The following is a 23,960-nucleotide window of genomic DNA, read 5'->3' as shown; positions in this document are numbered from 1 at the left end:
CTTACTGATGGCAGTTCCATCACAGCGTGAAAAATCTAACTCAATAAAGAATGTTTTTATTTCCAAGAGCATTTCACTAACTGGTTTTCCTCCTCTACTACTCATCCAGTGAACGTGTTTATGGATGGTCGACATAGGACTCTTCAGCCCCCATTCTGAGTTCTGGTCTCCTCCCCACCCTGAATGAGGCATCTTTCAAGCACTCTTCAGTCTAAGCTGACTTGTTGGGCGGTAGTGGTGAAAATAGAAGCCTAGGTTAGCCCTTTCCTGCCCCCTCCTTCCTCCCAGTTGAATCTCTCCCACAGATTTTGAGGCCCTCAGATATGGAAACAGTGCTTGAAAGGAGTGGGTTTGTTTTTGAGCCAGTCCCCACAAGCTGGCCTCTGCTGCACCCCTTGGTTACTGCAGATCACCCAACCCCTCGCCTCCCCCGCTCCCATGTACACCCCTGTGTACACACTCTGCAGCCCTGGGCTCCTGGCTTTGCCCCTGGGCTCAGGTCTTCCTCAGCTCCCCTTCTGTGGTCAGAGATAGAGGCCAGCGAACAGCTCTTCAGTTCCCTCTCGGGTGGTTTCCAGAGCCGGGGAACATCTCAGTCCAGTTGGTCTCTGTGTGAAAAAGCCCCGATCCTCCACCTCTGAAATCACTTTGCTCTTTGTCAAGCCTCTCAGCCAAACACATTCCCACCACACAAGACCCCCTGATCCCCAACCTCAAATCTGCCCAGCCCGGAGCCCTTGGACACATGTTCCTGAAATGGGACATTCCAAGGCATGAGTATAGAAAGGTTGGTTAACATTTATTTACTAAAGCTACCCAGTTCATCTTTTATATCTTAAAAAAATCAGTTTACCTGGTGAAGTTTACCTAAAAGGTGAATGTAAGAGCATCTGAACTTATTCCTTAAGGCCTTGCCACGAGGAAATGACATTTCTCCCATGCCTCTTAAAATGTCGTGCCTACAAATGGATATCAATAGCCAGAAATCCTTTTAATAAAAAGTCCTATGTATTTTGTCAATTATATTATTTTCCTCCTAATATTATTTTACATTTAAAGCTTTTATGAAGCATGTATATTGAAAGCAGTGTTAACACAATTGAAGAATCAGTAACAAAATTTGTGACACAAAAAAACTATTTCTAATGGGGTGAATAAGTTGTAAGAGTTTTTTAAGCCTCTCCCTGAGGAAATGTACAATTAAATACATCCTTACTGCAGATACATGTTGGTGTTTGTGACATCTAGGTGGTTTTTAGGTCATTATTTAATAGTTGTAGGCTTACCCTCTGAGCGAAAATACCCTTGTTTTGCTCTTGTATTTGTATATAGTAACTACTATTCATGCAGTAATTTTACTTTGAAAGTGTTTTCAAGTGTAGTTTTATGTTAACCTTCAGGTCATCGAGATGTTACTATGCCACACTGGCTCCTTCCCTTTCCTCCAAGGTGTGAACCTTCTAGAGGAGTTCAGAGTTCTGTGAGTGGGTTGGAATTGAGTCAGGCTTCACGTCACTTTTGTTCTGTGCTGTATTTCTAGTACTCAACACCCAGCAAGAGGCATTCATTAAATACTTGTTGACTTTAACAATGAAGGGATACTAAGAGTGAGAGAGACCAAATGCTTCTCTAATTCACGCATATGGACAATATATAGTACCCAGCCGCCCTGAGTCCTACTCCAGTGTACTTTCAGCAAGATAATCTCAACTCTCTGCTAAAAGAGATTTTCCTTCCCTGAACCTAAACCTGCATTGGCTTTACTGGAGGAGAAGTTTTTCCTTAAAAATTACTTAATTTTAATGGTTTCCCATTTCCTTTTGTCCCACCTCAGGGTTGCAAACCAGTTACTGACTTACAGCAAACTAATTTGTGAAGGGCATCCCCATCTTTCATTTTTTTCTTTTTCTCATAGGCGATCTTTGGCAGCCAGACACTACCTAACTCCAATTTATGGACAATAAATAATGGTGCAGCTTGCAGAATTTCAAGCGCCTCAGCTAGTGGCCAGAAGCCAACCACTCTGCCACAAAAAGTGGTGCCAGCTCCAAGTTCTTCCTCCTCCCTGGTCCCCAAACCCCCGTCCAATCACAAACAAGTCCTCAGAAAGGCAGCATCCCAGAGGGCTTCCAAGTAAGTTTTCAGTAATCTTCTGTTAAATTTCTTCTGAGTTGTATCAATTCTATGCTAACAGTACTCTCTATTTCTGGAGGCTCAAGACAGTTTGTGCTGAAATGTTGAAAAGAACACCTGATGGAGAATAAAGGCTAACTGGTTCTCAGCCCTGGCTACAAATTAGAATCACCTGGGGAGCTATTGCAGCAGGGCCACTGTCAAGGCTATACCCTGTGGGAGGGGCTGGCACTGCTCTTTTATGTTCCCCAGTAGTTGTGATGAGTGCTGCCACTGGCAGGGTTCAGGGTCATTGCTAACTAACTCTTCTGGCCTCCAGCAGGAACCTCAATCAGACAGTGCACTGGGTAACAGTGCTGAACTGTGGGCTGGGAAGGAGGAAATGAAAACTTCCTCCTGGATCTGTTCTTCTTTTGGTCTTTCTACAGAGTTAGATCTTTTCATATATATTTCAGATCAAATGCAGTACTCTTCCCTCACCCCCACCCTTGTGTGTTCATTTTTAGGCATTTGAAAGGGAAGACATAGGATTGGAATTTCATTAGAGGGATTAACTTCATTGATATTAGTCATCAGGCTCTGTGTAGCAACAACGTTTCTAATACCTTTTGTCATCTACCTATTTTACCTCAAAAAAGACATTTCTGTACCTGAATCACGTTTTTTAGGTCACGTCCTTCACAGTACCTCCAGCCATCTTCCCTAGTAAACCAGAAATGGACTGGTAAAAGGAGTGTTGGTTCTAACAGCCCCTCTCCACTTAAAATTGGGGAACTTATCAAAGATGTCTGGAAAAGGCAGGCACTCCCTGATGGATAAACGCCTAGAGGAGATTTGTGTATTTCTCTTGTTCTCATTGAGGCTCCCCATTCCTCTTTCACAAAATCAATTTTAGTTGTAAGAAGGAATCCTAGGGCATAGAAAAAGCAGTTAGTGTTTCTCCCCCCTTGGATAATGAATCAAATTCTGGATTTGGATCGAAACAGTCCCTCGTGGTTGTTTTAATTGTATTGCTGCCATTATTCATTTATCCAACAAACGTTTATTCAGTGCCTACCAAGTGCCAAGCACTGTTCTAAGAATAACAGGCATCATGATGACTTTATAGAACTATCTGGAGCAGTAGGAGAGGGCAGCGGGAAGGTTGCAGTTTGTGGTTGAGAGCCAATAGCACGATAAGAAGGATGTATGGTCCCTCACCCTAGAAAGAATAGCCTTGAATCCTTAAGGGTGCAGCCTCTGGAGCCAGCCTGCCTGTGTCCCATCCCACCCCCCACCCCCACCCCCGCCCACACACACTTTATTAATGTGAGATCTTCGACAAGTTACAAATTACTTAAACTCTTGACTTCAGTTTCCTTATTTGTGAAGTGGGGATAACAAAGTGTATTTGCTTCATAGGACAGTTGATAAATATTAGCAGACTTTAATATCTGTAAAGTACATAGCACAAGACCTAGCACACTTCAGAACTCAGGAAGCCTTAGTAACCATTATAAGCATTCCAAAACCACACTTTCACTCCCAGGTTTGAGAAGCCCACAGTTAGGTGGGAATATCAGTGAGTTGGATATGAATGTTGAATTTGCCGGTGCGCCCCTCGTTTGTGGCTTTTCCGATTATTGCTGAGATGGCCCGTGGTGCCCCTGTGGCTAGTCTGCTGGTGGAGAGGGGGGCTCCGGCAGCAGGCAGCAGGGCTGGACATTCGAGGACCCCACTCACTGCCCTGAACTTACTGCTGGCAGGAGAGCCCTTCAGGCTTCTGAGATGGAATTGCAGCTCTATGGACAAACTTTGCTTTGCTGCATTTTTGTGGTTTCTTCTCTCTGACGGGCAGGAGTGTGGGAAAACCAGAAGCAGCTCAGCACCAAAAAAGCACAGAAGAGGGGGGGAAAGCAAGATTTCTTCAGAATTTAAGAAATATAATCCAAGTATCAAAAGGCATGCTATGAGGCGTTGTTCCAGGAAATAGTTTCCAATTTGCCTTTAAAACTCTAGCACAAGTCTCTGAAGCTAAATAAGTTAGCACTGATGGAGACCTGAACATCCTTTCCCTTATATGTAAACTGTAGTGCCGTGAGGACCCTGCTGTTTTCAATATGCTTCCGACTTCTAGGAAAAAAACATAGCATTGTTTTTCTCTGAACTGACTCAATGAAAAGTTCCCCCTAGGAAGTATCCAGATAAAGTTTTTAAAAATAATTTTTATTTAAGAATTATTTTAGATTTACAGAAAAGCTGTCAAGATAGTACACATAAAGATAAATAAACCCAGTTTTCCCCACGGTTAACATCCTATACTGCCATGGTACATTTGAAGACTGTGCCATACTAAGAAACTGTCATTGGTATATTACTGTGAACTAAACTCCATACTTTATTTCTTTATTTGGATTGATGAAGTTATTTTTAATCTAGAGAAACCTTTCATGGCTCCCGAAATCAGGATCCTGAGTATCAGTCGATACACTATTTTTTTTGTGTGTGTGTGGTACGCGGGCCTCTCACTGTTGTGGCCTCTCCCGTTGCGGAGCACAGGCTCCGGACGCGCAGGCTCAGCGGCCATGGCTCACGGGCCCAGCCGCTCCGCGGCATGTGGGATCTTCCCGAACCGGGGCACGAACCCGCGTCCCCTGCATCGGCAGGCGGACTATCAACCACTGCGCCACCAGGGAAGCCCGATACACTATTCTTATTGTTCTGAAGTAATTCTTTTTCCTATCAAGCATAGTAAGTTACGTAACATCTGTGTGACTCAGTTTCCTATTTAAAATAGGGATAATAATAGTACCTGCCTCATGGGGTTTTTAAGAGAAATAAATGAATTAATGAATGTCAAGCACAAATACAGTGCCTGGTACATAATAAATGCTAAATAAGTGTTAGGTATTGTGGTTAATACTAAGTTGGCACTTCAAGAAATTTTCACGTAATTTTTTACTTTCTTCCTACAAGATGTGTTGCTTCATTTGCTTGGAGCTTATTGCAGCCTTTATTCGGGCTCAGTTCAGATTAATCAGGAACCCTCAGTTATGACTGGAGGGAGATACAGAGTCACACTCAGGAATGCCAGAATTGTCCCAAGAGACACAGCTAATGAGAAGTTGTAATGAGCTTCTGACTGTGTGTGCCAAGCCCTGTGTTTTGGGGTTGAACTTCAGGCTTCTAGCACAAATATAGAAACATTTCCAAGAGCATCAAAGTTTCCACATCCTAGAGGGTTGAATCTAGAGAACAATGGAACATAAAAGATCTGGAATGTCGTTTGGATTTTGGTGCAAAGGGAATTGAGAATCAGAACAGTGGGGTCCTGTTTCTTTATGATAGTAGACAAATCACTTTTCCTCTAAAGGTTTCAGCTTCCCATCTGTAAAACGAAACCCACTGTCCCCACTGAATAATTAACCAAAATAACCTGTTTTCAGTCTATTCTGTTGAAAGCTTTTTTGTGAACACGTTTGTTTTTTAATATTGAGGCTTTACAGCCATTTTCCTCATCCTTTCTTAGCCCAACAGTTCATTGTTATAGTTCTCAAATTCATATATTTATATTTCCTTTAGCTAAATCTCACTTGTCAATTCTGTGAAGAGAGTGATTTAGGATTTTTTTTTTACCTTTTCCATGACGCCAATACCCTTTTTTGATTTTCCTCTTTAATGTTGGTAACACTTCATAATTTAGTACCAACTTCAGATCCTCCTTTCAGAACTATTTGTGGTATTTCTTCCAAGCAGTCAGCTGAACTAGGAAGGATGACAGCCTGTGAACAACTGCATGCATATGAACTGTTCCTTCCTTGTAAAAGACCTTTTTTTTTTTTCAGAGCCAGAATCACACTCTCCAGGAAATATGGAGAAAGAAACCTGAGATGATTAAAGTTTGCCAGGGAAGTGGGCAAAACTCATAGGCTAGAGATGAATTTGGAAGGGCAGGGTCAAAACCGTTTGTTTACCTTGGGACTTCTCTGAAGAAAGAAAACTGTATGAGAAATACCAGACTTAACACATTTTTGACCAGAGACGTATTATGGCCACAGGCATTAGTTTCTGCAAAAATCCCCCAGTCAGTAATGTGTTAACTAAAGGACTTTTCTTTAAATAGCTGGGGTTACCTTTCCTTACCAGGTTTTAGGATATCCTGCCTCAGGGTGACCTCAGTAGAAATTGAAGTTAACTGTCGTTCTGTGTCAGCACCCAGGACAGTGGTGTTTGCTAAAGGCTGCTGGGGATTAGGAAGGAGGAAAGCAATCGAGAGCCCGGGAGCATGTTAAACCAAATACCAATTAATGTGACTGGAACATTCGGTGATGTCAGCAATATGATGGAGGTGCTCAGAGGTTAATGTCAGAAAAATATAAAAATAAGGATCAGGAAAAAAATATGCTATATCTTTTTAACATATGAGTCATTAACAGGAGGCAAAGTGATCAGGGGTTATAATGGTCCAAAAGTAGGGTCATGATGTGAGCACTGAAGATGTCATATTATAGGTTAACCATCTTCTCTCAGCCTTTCAGCCTTTTTTTATGTGTAGTTTCAAGAAATGTAATTGAATCTGTAGCATATCCATCCTTAAATATAAGATTTCTAAATTATGCATTTCCCAAATATATAATCATAGACTTTCAGTGCTGGAAGATAAAGGCCTGGATGAAGGCACAATGTCAGGCTTTGGGTGTAGCAAGGTATACAGATGGTCAGTGGCAGAACCAAAGCCAGAATTCATATCACCCACTGTGCTAAATAACTCCATACTCTTCTCAGTAGACCACTGATTTCAGACCCGTCCCCCACCCCCCAACCAGTCCATTCACATCCATTCTGTACAGCAAGTGGCAGATTAGTCATCCTAAAATACTGCCTTTGGGGAAATGCAGTGTCAGCACTTAGGAACTCACTTCCCTTCCTTTCCACACCAGTTTTACCACTTAAGTGGCCAATGAAATACTCAAGAGGAGGAAGAATTAGTGTCACCCTCATACTGTGGTGTTGGGGAAATGTCTGTTAGATGTAGCACAAGAAGGATTGGATAGAACAACATCGAGGGCTTTATATACTGCCTGTCTATGGGAGTGCAGTGTAGGAATACACCAGACAATGCCCTCTCACTCTAAGGAGTAGACCTGGGGCTACAAAGAGCTAAGGAGTCACCACTTAGACTCCCTTTCCTCTACCAACCCTCAACGTTTGAACCTCAGTGGTGGCATTAGGAGATCTTAGGAATTGGTTTGGGCATGACGACGATGACATCAGTCAGAGAACTAGGTACTAGTAACCACTTCTAACCAAAAGTTGCCATTGGGATATGTATGGTCCAGTGGGGAGAGAAATACGTGAGAGTCATAGAATGATGGATCTTCCTTTGGTGATTCATACTCAGGTAATTTCAATTAAAATCTTACTTCTCATTCCTGCTTGCTGGGATGTTAAAATGGTAATATAAATGTTGGGTATTTCCCATCTCTCACTTCCCTTCTTTCTTATCAGATTATGAAAGTCCCTTTTTTAAAGGTTTGGACAGAAACTTAAAATAGCCTTTGATAGAATTCCTATCAGTTTCTGTATAATCCTGTGTCCTTATTAGCAAACTTAGACTTTCTTCTCCGAGGATGAGCAAATATTTTAAAATCTTGGGGCCTGGGAGTAGATAGTATAGCTTAAAAGAAAGCTCCGTGGAGAAGATTCAGAGGAGCTGCCAACCTCCAAAATAAGTTTAATCAAGAAAGAAAACAACATTTTAGAAAATCCCTAATGTGCATTGGTGTGTAGAGCTAGAAAAATCTATCTAAGAGAGAGCAAGCAGTCTGGGGTCAGGAAGGATTGAATGGAAATGAGAACACCTGAGTGAAAAATTGGGTTGAACACAGTGAATCGAGATTGGGCACTGCAGAAAATTGAATTAATGAAATTCAGGACAGATTTTTAAAATTCTGCCAAAATTCTGTGGAAAAAGTATACAAAGGTAAAAATGATGAGAGAAAAGATAGGTTCAACCTAAAATAGTGAATTCCAGAATGAGAATAGAATAGTCATTATTATAGGCAAAATAGACCTAACTTAAGGACATAAAGGGTTTTGAACAATATAATCAATGAGATTAAATTAACAGACATGTAATTTTATGCCCTGCAGAGCTCCCAGGGAGTATTTTTCAAAACAAAACTATTTCAGTGTAAATCCTAAAAAAATGGAAATTATACAGTCTTCATTCTCTGACCACTTTACAATAAAATGAGATATTAAAAATCTAGACAAATGTCCAAGTAATTTTAGAATGTTAAAACATTCTTTTAAGTAACTTGGATCAAAATTATTTTGGAAACTACCTTGAAAATAAGAATTGTACATATAAGAACAAGACAAGAAAGCCCACTTTAGCCACTTTTATTCAGCAGTTAGGCAAGAAAAAGAAATAAAAGGCATCAGTGTGGAAAGTAAGAAGTAAAACTGTCTATTTGCAGATGCCACTATTTGCAGACGACATGATATTGCATACAGGTTGCATACAACCCTAAAGACCCCACCAAAAGACTGTTAGAACTCATACATGAATTCAGTAAAATTTCAGGATACAAAATTAATATACAGAAATCTGTTGAATTTCTCTATGCTTACAATAAACTATGAGAAAGAGAAATTAAGAAAAGAGTGCCTTTTACATCAGAAAGAATAAAATACCTAGGAATAAATATAACCAAGGAGGTGAGAAGATCTGTTCACTGAACGCTATAAGGCACTGATGAAAGAAATTGAAGACAAAAATAAATGGAAATGGCCCCTCCCCGGCAGGCCCCGCCCCTCGGGCCGCAGCATTCCCGCAGGAAGGCTCCCGCCGTCTACGTGGGCCTGGGCGCAGCGCGGGCTGGGCGTACGCAGAGCGCGCCGTTGCAGTTGCCGTGGCAGCGCCGGCGGAAGGGACGACGACCGGCGGGCTGAGGCGGCGGCAGGGTCACTGAGAGTTCGCTGCCGGTCGGAGGCGGCGCCGGGCAGGCCTGAGCGGCGCGCGGCGCCCGGCCCGCGGGGATAAAATTTTTAAAAAATAAATAAATAAATGGAAAGATATTCCATGCTTATGGATTGGAAGAATTAATATTGTTAAAATGTCCATACTTCCCAAAGCAATCTACAGATTCAGTGCAATCCCTATCACAATTCCAATGGCATTTTTCACAGAAATAGAAATAAAATTTGTATGGAACCACAGAAGACCCAAATAGCCCAAGCAATCTTGAGAAAGGAAAACAAAGCTGGAGGCATCATGCTCCCTGATTTGAAACCATATTACGAAGCTACAGTGATCAAAACAGTATTGGCATAAAAATAGACACATACCGCCTGCCGATGCAGGGGACACGGGTTTGTGCCCCGGCCTGGGAAGATCCCACATGCCACGGAGTGGCTGGGCCCATGAGCCATGGCTGCTGAGCCTGCGCATCCGAAGCCTGTGCTCCACAACGGGAGAGGCCACAACAGTGAAAGGACCGCATACTGCAAAAAAAAAAAAAAAAAAAAAACAGACACATAGATCAATGGAACAGAATAGAGATCCCAGAAATAAATGCAGACATGTATGGTCAATTAATTTACGACAAAGGAGCCAAGAATATACAAGGGGGAAAGGACAGTCTCTTCAATAAATGGTGTTAGAAAAATTGAATAGCCACATGCAAAAGAATGAAACTGGACTACTATCTTAAAACATACACAAAAATTAACTCAAAATGAATTAAAGACTTGAATGTAAGAGTGGAAACCATAAAACTAAAAGAAAACATAGGCAGTAATCTCCTTGACTTGGTCTTGGTGATGAGTTTTTGGATTTGTCAACAAAAGCAAAAATAAACAAGTGGAACTACATCAAATCTAAAAGTTCCTACACAGCAAAGGAAATCAACAAAATGAAAAGGCAACCTACCGAATGGGAGTAAATACTTGTAAATCATGCATCTGATAAGGGGTTAATATCCAGTTACATAAAGAACTCATAAACTCAATAGCAAAAAACAATCCAACTAAAAAACGGGCAGAGGAACTGAATAGACAGTTTTCCAAAGAAGACATACAGATGGCCAACAGGTACAGGAAAAGGTGTTCAACATCACTAATCATCAGGGAAAGGCAAATCAAAACCACGGGAGATACTACCTCATGCCTGTTAGAATGATTGTCATCAAAAAGATAAGAGATAGCAAGTGTCAGCAAGAAGGTGAAGAAAAGGAACCCTTATGCACTGTTGGTGGGAATGTAAGTTGGTACAGCCATTATGAAAAACAGTATGGAGGTTCCTCAAAAAATTAAAAATAGAACTATCATATGATCCAGCAACCCCACTCCTGGGTATATAGCCAAAGGAAATGAAAACTGGATGTTGAAAAGATATCTGCACTTCCCATGTTCATTGCAGCATTATTCACAATAGCTAAGATATGGAAACAACCAAAGTGTCCATCAGTGGATGAATAGATAAAGAAGATATGTATATAATGGAATATTATTCAGCCATGAGAAAGAAGTAAATCCTGCCATTTGTAACAACATAGATGGATCTTGAGGGCATTATGCTAAGTGAAGCTGGACAGAGAAAGGCAAATACTGCATGGTATCTCTTATGTGTGGAATAAAAAAAAAGGTCAAACTCATAGAAACAGAAAAGTTGTTGCCAGGGGCTGGGGTAAGGAGAAATAGGGAGAGGTTGGTAAAAGGGTACAAACTTTCAGCTATAAGTGAATAAAAATAAAGTCTGAGGATCTAATGTAAAATATGGTGACTATAGTTGATAACGCTGTATTGTATAATTGAAATTTGCTAAGAGAGTAGAACTTAAATATTCTCACCAAGGAGAAGGAGAAAAAGAAAGAAAAAGGTAAGTATGTGAGGTAATAGATGTGAGGTAAATAACTAGATAGGGGAATCCTTCCACAATGCATATATGTATGTCAGATCACCACAATGTACTTTGAATATCTTGTAATTTTATATGTCAAGTCAATAAAGCTGAAATAGGGGCTTCCCTGGTGGCACAGTGGTTGAGAATCTGCCTGCCAATGCAGGGGACACAGGTTCAAGCCCTGGTCTGGGAAGATCCCACATGCCACGGAGCAACTGGGCCCATGAGCCACAACTACTGAGCCTGCGCGTCTGGAGCCTGTGCTCCGCAACAGGAGAGGCCACAACAGTGAGAGGCCTGCGTACCGCAAAAAAGAAAAAGAATGATGAGGACTTCTCTGAGCTCAGCAAGACAGAGTGCTGTGATAGATTAGTAATGTCTGATGTTGAGCGTAGTGAATATGCACGCCACATATTTGTCATACCTGAACTAAGCTTCCATCTCTAGAAGTTAGAAAAGGGTTGGGAAAACAAAGCTAAGAAAAACAGATCAAAGGAAATCAAGAAGAAAGCAATATAAACTGAAAAGCAAGCAGCAAAATTAGTTAAATCCAAAACCTTGTTTAGTTTGGGGTAGGGGGACAGGGAAGGAGAAAATAAACACAGTTCTGCCAGAAAAATAAGAGAATTAAAAATAGAAGTTTTTAAAAGTAGATATAGGGGAGATTGAAAAATTATGAGGACACTGCACACAATCGTATGCTACTAAACTTTTTAACTGGATGAAAGACAATATTTTGAAAAATATGAACTATCAAAATTGGTTCTTGAATAAAAAGAAAACCCAAGTAGAACAAGGTAGAAGTTTTTAATCTATCCAAATGGGTTCTTAAAGAAATAGGTACACACATAGGCCTAGGAAAGCAATTTTAAAATATCGTCTCTAAAGCAGTTCTTTGAACCTTTTTCCTGAAATATTTGGAGGCTTCCAGTTGCTTGCGAGGTAAAGTTGAGAGTCCTTACTCTGGACATTGAAGCCCTCTGCAGTATGTCCTCTGTCCTGTCTCCAGTCTGCTTCACACACGGCTCCATTCATTGTTCCTACCTGCTCATGTCATGCCCCCTGCACAGAATGCCCTTAACTATCTTGAATCTAAGTCCTGCCTTTTATTCAACATCAGGTTCTAATTTATCATCTTGACGCACCTTGACCAGATGCCCCATTCTCAACTCCTCAGCTGACTCTTCCATCTGCCTCCTTGTCTTATTTTTCCTTTTCATATGTGTTCTGCTTTTTGTTAAGTATATTAGGGGCAGATATCTTGTCTTCATCCTTTTATCATATATATATTGAATGTGCAGTGCTGTGCATTGCTCTAAATATTGGTGATGACACCAGTGGACGAGACAGACATGAGCCCTCTTTTCATGAAGATTGCTTTTGAGAGACAAGAGAGAAGTTCAGCCCCTGATATAGCTTATATTCATGATAAGTTCTCAGGAAATGGTAGTGAAGGAGGTGGTGGTGAAGATAGAGATGGTGGCAACATAGTATTTTGCATCAAGGATCACTAAGTAACAATTATCTCTTTGTTAGTTATTTAGACCATGTAGAGTAGTGTATAGGAGGCAGTAGAGTACAACTGCTAATATCCCAAGATTTCAAATTAGACTTGAATCCTGGCTCCTTTACTTAATTGACTGTTATTTAGGGATACCTCTAAGCTTCTGTTTTGTTATCTGCAAAATATTACCTATGTCCTGGAGCTGTTCTTAGGATTAAAGGAGATCATATGTTAAGTGTCCATTGCATGCTGATTGGTGTAGTTTGTAATTCCTGCTGCCGTTATTGTTCCCTGTTAAAAGAAATCTCACTTTTGTTGTTAGTAAACTGATATTCATAAGTATGATTTGGCTCTAGCTAGCAAGGCTATGGAAATTCACACACATTCTGATTTCCTGAACACTAATAATTCTAATGGCTACTGAAGGCAAAGGCTTAGTTTCAAACAAAACAAAAGATTAGATTTGGACTTACTGACTTCCAGTTAAGTTGGCTCCATAAGTTCTCACTTAGTATTCTGCCTCTGCTTCAAATAGCAGTGATAGATAAAAAGCTTAAAGAAGAAAAAAGAAACAAGGGAAGCATCTCCTTGTCCCCAAAGTGTACAGAAATGAATCGCAATTAGTGAATGAGGCTGAAGCAACAAGTCTGAGCCCTGCTGTGGAAGCAGGCTGTGGCAGCCTGGAGCTCAGCTCTTGTGGCATATTGGGGCCTGAGAGTACCCTACCCAAGAGGAGAGACTCATTAGTAGAAAATAAAACAGTGATTTTTTTTCACCTGGAGATGATGTTGCCCCCCAGAGGACATTTGACAATGTCTGGAGTCATTGGTTGTCATAATTGAGCAGGGGAAGGGGTGTTGCTACTGGCATCTAATGAGTAGAGTCTAGGGATGCCACTAAATATCCGGCAAAGCATAGGACGGTTCCCCACAGTGAAGAATTATCCAGTCCAAAATGTCAGTAGTACCAAAGTTGAAAAATCCTGAGCTAAAGAATGCACTAGGCTCTTCTACAGGGAGACTGACAAAGCTGACATGGACCCACTGGCTGAGGCTCCATCTTTATATAAAGCTATGGGCCTGCAGAGTTAGAAAGATAATGAAATACCCTTGCAACTGTTCATGTCTCAGAACTCACCTGGATTTCTATTTATCTCTGAGGCAGGGGCACCAGAATACCACTGTAAAGTCTGTCTGGACTGGGGTCAGGGAGACTGGGTAGAGGCAACTGTAAAATCTTCAGACAGGGAGGGGTGAGCAAGTAGGGAGGCAAAGGGGCAAAATGATTTCTATTCAAAATGAGCCTGCAAACCAAAATTCTAAAACACATGAATAAATCTAATATTAAGAAGGATTGCCAGCAGAATCAGCAACTGGACCATGAATTCCTTGCAGATGAAATTAATATTTTTGAATGGTCAGACATATTAGATCATGTATCTAACAGTATCTTGTGGAGCATGACATGTGACTCTGATAGGAATATCAGAAGAGAGAGCTGAAGGATAGATGAACAAGCAATACTTTAAAAAATAATAACTGAGAATTTTCTGGAACTGGAGAAAGATATGAGTTCTCAGCTTAAAAAAAAAAAATCATTTCGTGTACCAAAATAAATGCACCTCTAGACACATCATAGTGACAGTGCAGACCATCAAGCATAAATGGGGAGTCTCACGTATTATCTGAAAGAAAATTCACTTTAACTAGAAAGGAAAACAGAATACCAGCATTCTTCTCTTCAGAAGTAATAAGTGGCAGAAGACAAGAGCTAATAGCTTTACAGTATTGAGGTAAAGCAACTTTCAGTCTAGAATTTTATATATAGCTAAATTGTCATTCAAGAAAGAAGGCAAGGGGCTTCCCTGGTGGCGCAGTGGTTGAGAGTCCGCCTGCCGATGCAGGGGACACGGGTTCGTGCCCTGGTCTGGGAGGATTCCACATACTGCGGAGTGGCTGGGCCCATGAGCCATGGCCGCTGAGCCTGCGCGTCCGGAGCCTGTGCTCCGCAACGGGAGAGGCCACAACAGTGAAAGGACCGTGTTCCATAAAAAAAAAAAAAAAAAAAAAGAAGGCAAGGGCTTCCCTGGTGGCGCAGTGGTTGAGAATCTGCCTACCAATGCAGGGGACACGGGTTCGAGCCCTGGTCTGGGAGGATCCCACATGCCGCAAGGCAACTGGGCCTGTGAGCCGCAACTACTGAGCCTGTGCGTTTGGAGCCTGTGCTCCGCCAAAAGAGAGGCCGCGACAGTGAGAGACCCACGCACCGCGATGAAGAGTGGCCCCTGCTTGCCACAACTAGAGAAAGCCCTCACACAGAAACAAAGACCCAACACAGCAAAAATTAAAAACAATAAATTAATAAACTCCTACCCCCAACATCTTCTAAAAAAAAAAAAGAAAGAAGGCAAAAATAATAATAATTTGAGATATGCAAAGTCTAAGAGTATACCACCAATGGCCTTCACTGAAAGAAATAGCAAAGATAAAAGTGAACACAGAATAACATGAAATAGTGAAGTGCAAAAATTTTATAAAATGTCTATAAATGTTAGTGACTATAAAAATAATTGTTGGTCTTCTTTAAGAAGATAAAACACTTTTGAGACAATGACAGGATTCAGGGACAAGAGTAGTCAGTGGATAGTAAATGTATAACAGATCTGTGTCAGGTTTAAGGACAGGACAGAATAATGAATGGCTTTATACTTTCTTAGAAAATAATAGCTAAATAATTAATATACAGTCTGTTGCTTTCAAACCAACAGAGGGAGAGAGAAGGGAATGTAGAAACTTTATGAATCCAGTGGGAGGTAGGAAATGAAGGGGAAAAAAAGCAAGGAAAAGATGGTAAATGGAAAATTGAAACTAAGATAAAGTAAAACACGTGTAATCACAACAAATGTTAACAGATTATACTCTTCTATTAAAAAATAGATGATGAAATTCCATTTTTTAAAGTGTTCCGTCATAGGCGGCTTAAAAGAGACATACCTAAAGTAAAATCTTGCAGAAAGGTCAAAGATTGGAAAAAGGTAAACCATGCAATACTAATTAGAAGGAAAACTAGTATAGCCATAGATAAAATGAAATTAAGCAAAAATCATTGATAGGGATAAAGAAAAGCACTTGTGGGCTTCCCTGGTGGCGCAGTGGTTGAGAGTCCGCCTGCCAATGCAGGGGACACGGGTTCGTGCCCTGGTCTGGGAAGATCCCACAGGCCACGGGGCGGCTAGTGGAGCCATGGCCGCTGAGCCTGTGCGCCCAGAAACTGTGCTGCACAACGGGAGAGCCCACAACAGTGAGAGGCCCGTGTACCGCAAAAAAAGAAAAACACTTGTATGCACTTAACATAACTTCAAAATATATAAATCAAAAGCTAACAAAATAATTTAAGAGAAATTCACAAATTATCATGGTGAGTGATTTATTTAAATATATTTCTATCGGTAACTGACAGGTAACTCAAACGAAAATTTCAGAAGATCTTGAATATTTGAAATGGAGAATTAACACTTTACTTTAACAAGTGGCTTTTAATCTTTATTTTTTCTAACACCTTTATTGGAGTATAATTGTTTTGGAATGGTGTGTTAGTTTCTGCTTTACAACAAAGTGAATCAGTTATACATATACATATGTTCCCATATCTCTTCCCTCTTGCATCTCCCTCCCTCCAACCCTCCCTATCCCACCCCTCTAGGTGGTCACAAATCACCTAGCTGATTTCCCTGTGCCATGTGGCTGCTTGCCACTAGCTATCCACCCTACGTTTGGTAGTGTATATATGTCCATGCCACTCTCTCACTTCGTCAGAGCTTACCCTTCCCCCTCCCCATATCCTCAAGTCCATGCTCTAGTAGGTCTGTGTTTTATTCCCGTCCTACCCCTAGTCTCTTCATGACATCATTTTTTTTTCTTAGATTCCATAGATATGTGTTAGCATACGGTATTTGTTTTTCTCCTTCTGATTTACTTCACTCTGTATGACAGACTCCAGGTCTATCCACCTCATTACAAATAACTCAGTTTCATTTCTTTTTATGGCTGAGTAATATTCCATTGTATATATGTGCCACATCTTCTTTATCCATTCATCTGCTGATGGACACTTAGGTTGCTTCCATGTACTGGCTATTGTAAATAGAGCTGCAATGAACATTGTGGTACATGACTCTTTTTGAATTATGGTTTTGTCAGGGTATATGTCCAGTAGTGGGATTGCTGGGTCGTATGGTAGTTGTATTTGTAGTTTTTTAAGGAACCTCCATACTGTTCTCCATAGTGGATATATCAATTTACATTCCCACCAGCAGTACAAGAGTGTTCCCTTTTCTCCACACCCTCTCCAGCATTTATTGTTCCTAGATTTTTTGATGATGGCCATTCTGACCAGTGTGAGATGATATCTCATTGTAGTTTTGATTTGCATTTCTCTAATGATTAATGCTATTGAGCATTCTTTCATGTGTTTGTTGGCAACCTGTATACCTTCTTTGGAGAAATGGCTATTTAGTTCTTCTGCCCATTTTTGGATTGGGTTGTTTATTTTTTTGTTACTGATCTGCATGAGTTGCTTATAAATTTTGGAGATTAAGCCTTTGTCAGTTGCTTCATTTGCAACTGTTTTCTCCCATTCTGAGGGTTGTCTTTTGGTCTTGTTTATGGTATCCTTTGCTGTGCAAAAGCTTTGAAGTTTCATTAGGTCCCATTTGTTTATTTTTGTTTTTATTTCCATTTCTCTAGGAGGTGGGTCAAAAAGGATCTTGCTGTGATTTGTGTCATAGAGTGTTCTGCCTATGTTTTCCTCTAAGAGTTTGATAGTTTCTGGCCTTAACATTTAGATCTTTAATCCATTTTGAGCTTATTTTTGTGTATGATGTTAGGGAGTGTTCTAATTTCATATTTTACCTGTACCTGTCCAGTATTCCCAGCACCACTTATTGAAGAGGCTGTCTTTTCTCCACTGTATATTCTTCCCTCCTTTATCAAAGATAAGGTGACCATATGTGGGTGGGTTTATCTCTGGGCTTTCTATCCTGTTCCATTGATCTATATTTCTGTTTTTGTGCCAGTACCATACTGTCTTGATTACTGTAGCTTTGTAGTATAGTCTGAAGTCAAGGAGCCTGATTCCTCCAGCTCCATTTTTCGTTCTCAAGATTGCTTTGGCTATTTGGGGTCTTTTGTGTTTCCATACAAATTGTGAAATTTTTTGTTCTAGTTCTGTAATAAATGCCAGTGGTAGTTTGATAGGGATTGCACTGAATCTGTAGATTGCTTTGGGTAGTAGAGTCATTTTCACAATGTTGATTCTTCCAATCCAAGAACATGGTATATCTCTCCATCTATTTGTATCATCTTTAATTTCTTTCATCATTGTCTTATAATTTTCTGCATATGGGTCTTTTGTCTCCTTAGGTAGGTTTATTCCTAGATATTTTATTCTTTTTGCTGCAGTGGTAAAGGGGAGTGTTTTCTTAATTTCACTCTCAGATTTTTCATCATTAGTGTATGAGAATGCCAGAGATTTCTGTGCATTAATTTTATATCCTGCTACTTTACCAAATTCATTGATTAGCTCTAGTAGTTTTCTGGTAGCATCCTTAGGATTCTCTATGTATAGTATCATGTCATCTGCAAACAGTGACACCTTTACTTCTTCTTTTTCAATTTGGATTCCTTTTATTTCTTTTTCTTCTCTGATTGCTGTGGCTAGGACTTCCAAAACTAGGTTGAATAAGAGTGGTGAGAGTGGGCAACCTTGTTTTGTTCCTGATCTTAGTGGAAATGGTTTCAGTTTTTCACCATTGAGAACGATGCTGGCTGTGGGTTTGTCATATATGGCCTTCATTATGTTGAGGAAATTTCCCTCTATGCCTACTTTCTGCAGGGTTTTTGTCATAAATGGGTGTTGAATTCTGTCAAAAGCTTTCTCTGCATCTATTGAGATGATCATATGGTTTTTCTCCTTCAGTTTGTTGATATGGTGTATCACGTTGATTGATTTGCGTATATTGAAGAATCCTTGCATTCCTGGAATAAACCCCACTTGATCATGGTGTATGATCATTTTAATGTGCTGTTGGATTCTGTTTGCTAGTATTTTGTTGAGGATTTTTGCATCTATGTTCATCAGTGATATTGGCCTGTAGTTTTCTTTCTTTGTGACGTCTTTGTCTGGTTTTGGTATCAGGGTTATGGTGGCCTCATAGAATGAGTTTTGGAGTGTTCCTCCCTCTGCTATCTGTTGGAAGAGTTTGAGAAGGATAGGTGTTAGCTCTTCTCTAAATGTTTGATAGCATTCGCCTGTGAAGCCATCTGGTCCTGGGCTTTTGGTTGTTGGAAGATTTTTAATCACAGTTTCAATTTCAGTGCTTGTGATTGGTCTGTTCATATTTTCTATTTCTTCCTGGTTCAGTCTCGGCAGGTTGTGCATTTCTAAGAATTTGTCCATTTCTTCCAGGTTGTCCATTTTATTGGCATACAGTTGCTTGTAGTAATCTCTAATAATCTTTTGTATTTCTTCAGTGTCAGTTGTTACGTCTCCTTTTTCATTTCTAATTCTATTGATTTGAGTCTTTTCCCTTTTTTTCTTGATGAGTCTGGCTAATGGTTTATGAATTTTGTTTATCTTCTCAAAGAACCAGCTTTTAGTTTTATTGATCTTTGCTATCGTTTCCTTCATTTCTTTTTCATTTATTTCTGATCTGATCTTTATGATTTCTTTCCTTCTGCTAAATTTGGGGGTTTTTTGTTCTTTCTCTAATTGCTTTAGGTGCAAAGTTAGGTTGTTTATTCGAGATGTTTCCTGTTTCTTAAGGTAGGATTGTATTGGTATAAACTTCCCTCTTAGAACTGCTTTTGCTGCATCCCATAGGTTTTGGGTCGTTGTGTCTCCACTGTCATTTGTTTCTAAGTATTTTTTGATTCCCTCTTTGATTTCTTCAGTGATCACTTCGTTATTAAGTAGTATATTGTTTAGCCTCCATGTGTTTGTATTTTTTACAGATCTTTTCCTGTAATTGATATCGAGTCTCATAGTGTTGTGGTCAGAAAAGATACTTGATACGATTTCAATTTTCTTAAATTTACCAAGGCTAGATTTGTGACCCAAGATATGATCTATCCTGGAGAATTTTCCATGAGCACTTGAGAAAAATGTGTATTCTGTTGTTTTTGGATGGAATGTCTTGTAAATATCAATTAAGTCCATCTTGTTTAATGTATCATTTAAAACTTGTGTTTCCTTATTTTTTTTCATTTTGGATGATCTGTCCATTGTTGAAAGTGGGGTACTAAAGTCCCCTATATGATTGTGTTACTGTCGATTTCCCCTTTTATGGCTGTTAGTATTGGCCTTATGTATTGAGGTGCTCCTATGTTGGGTGCATAAATATTTACAATTGTTATATCTTCTTCATGGATTAATCCCTTGATCATTATGTAGTGTCCTTCTTTGTCTCCTGTAATAGTTTTTATTTTCAAGTCTATTTTGTCTGATATGAGAATTGCTACTCCAGCTTTCTTCTGATTTCCATTTGCATGGAATATCTTTTTCCATCCCCTCACTTTCAGTCTGTATGTGTCCCTAGGTCTGATGTGGGTCTCTTGTAGACAGCATATATATGGGTCTTGTTTTTGTTTCCATTCAGCCAGTCTTTGTCTTTTGGTGGGAGCATTTAATCCATTTACATTTAAGGTAATTATTGATATGTATGTTCCTATTACCATTTACTTAATTGTTTTGAGTTTGTTCTTGTAGGTCTTTCCTTCTCTTGTGTTTCTTGCCTAGAGAAGTTCCTTTAGCATTTGTTGTGAAGCTGGTTTGGTGGTGCTGAACTCTCTCAGCTTTTGCTTGTCTGTAAAGGTTTTAATTTCTCCATCAAATCTGAATGAGATCCTTGCTGGGTAGAGTAATCTTGGTTGTAGGTTTTTCTCCTTCATCACTTTAAATATGTCCTGCCACTCCCTTCTGGCTTGCAGAGTTTCTCCTGAAAGATCAGCTGTTAACCTTATGGGGATTCCCTTGTGTGTTATTTGTTTTTCCCTTGCTGCTTTTAATATGTTTTCTTTGTATTTCATTTTTGACAGTTTGATTAATATGTGTCTTGGCATGGTTCTCCTTGGATTTATCCTGTATGGGACTCTCTGCGCTTCCTGGACTTGATTGACTATTTCCTTTCCCATATTAGGGAAGTTTTCAACTATAATCTCTTCAAATATTTTCTCAGTCCCTTTCTTTTTCTCTTCTTCTTCTGAGACCCCTGTAATTCCAATATTGGTGCGTTTAATGTTGTCCCAGAGGTCTCTGAGACTGTCCTCAGTTCTTTTCATTCCTTTTTCTTTATTCTGCTCTGCAGTAGTTATTTCCACTATTTCATCTTCCAGGTCACTTATCTGTTCTTCTGCCTCAGTTATTCTGCTATTGATCCCTTCTAGAGAATTTTTAATTTCATTTATTGTGTTGTTCATCATTGTTTGTTTGCCCTTTAGTTCTTCTAGGTCCTTGTTAAACGTTTCTTTTATTTTCTCCATTCTATTTCCACGATTTTGGATTATCTTTACTATCATTATTCTGAATTCTTTTTCAGGTAGACTGCCTATTTCCTCTTCATTTATTAGGTCTGGTGCGTTTTTACCTTGCTCCTTCATCTGCTATGTTTTTTGTCTTCTCATTTTGCTTAACTTACTGTGTTTGGGGTCTCCTTTTTGCAGGCTGCAGGTTCGTAGTTCCCGTTGTTTTTAGTGTATGTCCCCAGTGGCTAAGGTTGGTTCAGTGGGTTGTGTAGGCTTCCTGGTGGAGGAGACTAGTGCCTGTGTTCTGGTGGATGAGGCTGGATCTTGTCTTTCTGGTGGGCAGGTCCTCGTCTGGTGGTGTGTTTTGGGGTGTCTGTGGCCTTATTATGATTTTAGGCAGCCTCTCTGGTAAAGGATGGGGCTGTGTTCCTGTCTCGCTAGTTGTTTGGCATAGGGTGTCCAGCACTGTAGCTTGCTGGTCATTGAGTGAAGCTGGGTGTTGGTGTTGAGATGGAGATCTCTGGGAGATTTTTGCCATTTGATATTACATGGAGCTGGGAGGTCTCTTGTGGACCAGTGTCCTGAAGTTGGCTCTCCCACCACAGAGGCACAGCACTGACTCCTGGCTGGAGCATCAAGAGCCTTTCATCTACACGGATCGGAATAAAAGGGAGAAAAAAATAGAAAGAAAGAAAGAAGGAAAAGGAAGGAAGGAAGGGAAGGAGGGATGGAGGGAGGAAGGAAGGAAGGAAGGAAGAAAGGATAAAATAAAGTAAAATAAAATAAAGTTATTAAAATAAAAAATAATTACTAAGAAAAAAAAATTTTAAGTAAAAAAAAAAAAAAAATGGACAGAACCCTAAGACAAATGGTGAAAACAAAGCTGTACAGACAAAATCTCACACAGAAGCATGCACATACACACTCACAAAAAGAGGAAAAGGGGAAAAAAATAACATATCTTGCTCCCAAAGTCCACCTCCTCAATTTGGGATGATTCGTTGTCTATTCAGGTATTCCACAGATGCAGGGTACATCAAGTTGATTGTGGAGCTTTAATCCATGCTCCTGAGGCTGCTGGGAGAGATTTCCATTTCTCTCCTTTGTTCTCACAGCTCCTGGGGTTCAGCTTTGGATTTGGCCCCGCCTCTGCGTGTAGGTCGCCTGAGGGCGTCTGTTTTTCCGCTCAGACAGGATGGGGTTAAAGGAGCAGCTGATTAGGGGACTCTGGCTCACTCAGGCCGGGGGTGGGTGGGTGGGGGGCTACGGATCGGGCTCCTATCCTTTTTAAAATGCTGATTGTGTCCCCTAAATTGATTTTACAACGCCCTTATAAGTCACAACTCACAGGAAAACATTAATAGCCATGCACAGACTCCTGGGCCCAAAAGGGATAATATACATTCTTTTAAAGTATACGTGGAATATTTATAAAACTTCAGCACATACTGTGTCACAAATGAAGGCTCCACCCATTTCAAAACATCAGTATCACACTCCATAACTATAATAAATGTACTTAATTTAGAAATAATAAGGTAGTTTTTTTTAAGGCCTATGTGTTTGAAATTTTTTTAAATAGAGTATATAATAATCATTTGTTAAAGAGGTAGTCATAATGAAAATCATAAAACATTTAAAACTGAATGGCTATGAAAGAATGACATATTAAATTTGTGGGATAGCCAAAACTGTACTCGAAAGTAAACTTGTAATCTTAGATACATTTATTACAAAGACAGGAAGGATTGAAAATCAATGAGTTAATCATTTAACTTGAAACGCTATAAAAGAAACAACACAGTAAATTAATAAAAATAAAATAATAAAAATATAGAAATCACTTAGAACAGCCTGGCACATGGGAGAACATGAGAGAACAGTGCCTCAACTAGTGTCTGGCACATGTTAGGTGTTCATTAAACACTTGGTGAAGGAATGAATGAAATTGACAGCAAACAATAGTGAGGCTTACCTCTGCAATGACTAATAAATAAGAAAAAGAGAAAGTCCCACATAAATAATATTAAGGATGAAAAGGAATGTAACAAGAAATATGGTGGATTAGATAATGTGTAGTATGTTTATAAAATGAGTCCTGTGCACCACTACTGGACGCAAGTTGACTTCACTAAGTGTTTCTTGAATTGGTTTTGGAAACAGACCCACATTAACAATGTTCTAATTGTTATTTGCTAAGGAGTAGCATGTTAGCTTCTGTTTGTGAAATGCATATGTAATCCCTGGACAGGATTACACAAACACTTGTGTGCATGTAGGTATGTTGTAAGGAAAATTATAAGATATTTAATCTGTGAGTAAATGTTCGCTAAGAAAAGTCAAAGCCTTTTTTTTGGAATTCAGTTCTTTAACCTAACTTGCATCTTAGGATTTCCTCTGTCCTTTGAGAATTGAAAAGTGGTTGATTGTCACCGGTATTTTATAAAAATGATCAAGTTTGAGGGTTTTTCCTTTCAGAACCTTCACAGATGCCACCGTGGGCACTTGCCACACCCTGACAAGATCAGCATTTCTCGCTCTACTCTTTCTCTAGAATCTTGAGCATTTTCCTTTTGTGTGTCCTTCCTTCTACAGAAGGGTCATCCCTGATGTGGTGACATGAATCCAAGATAGACTTTCACTAAACCAGTGCAATAGAAATCTAGTACCTCTGTGTTAGAGATGTGGAAAGCCTTGAAATATAGCACCAAACCACAGTCAACCTTGTGAAGTAATGAACAAAACAGATGTTCAAGAAAGAATATCACTTTCAGGAAAGCTTCCACTGATTAAAATAATGGCCGGGGGTGGGGTGTGGGGAGGCAACCACAAATAAAGGAAATACAGACCCATGAAAAGACACATCACCCTTACCAGCAAAATGGATAATGGGGGTTTTACTCATTATAACCCTCCT

The 23,960-nt window shown here is 39.9% G+C and overlaps 1 protein-coding gene across 20 annotated transcripts in view; it reads left to right on the top strand.

Moving 5' to 3' along the window:
- The window catches only part of TTLL5 (tubulin tyrosine ligase like 5), a 318,155-nt gene that overhangs the window by 231,384 nt on the left and 62,811 nt on the right, over positions 1–23,960 (top strand). For 16 of the 20 annotated variants that reach the window (XM_067028041.1, XM_067028055.1, XM_067028044.1 and 13 more), the window contains one exon: positions 1,916–2,133. The exons of the other annotated variants lie outside the window; for them this stretch is intronic. In XM_067028041.1, the coding sequence (XP_066884142.1) occupies positions 1,916–2,133 (218 nt within the window). The remainder of the gene's footprint in view (positions 1–1,915; positions 2,134–23,960) is intronic. 20 annotated transcript variants of the gene reach the window in all.

The sequence above is a fragment of the Kogia breviceps genome, chromosome 3 (assembly GCF_026419965.1).
Source record: "Kogia breviceps isolate mKogBre1 chromosome 3, mKogBre1 haplotype 1, whole genome shotgun sequence".
Taxonomy (NCBI): Eukaryota; Metazoa; Chordata; class Mammalia; order Artiodactyla; family Physeteridae; genus Kogia; species Kogia breviceps.
This window is presented reverse-complemented; position numbering and strand designations above follow the sequence as displayed.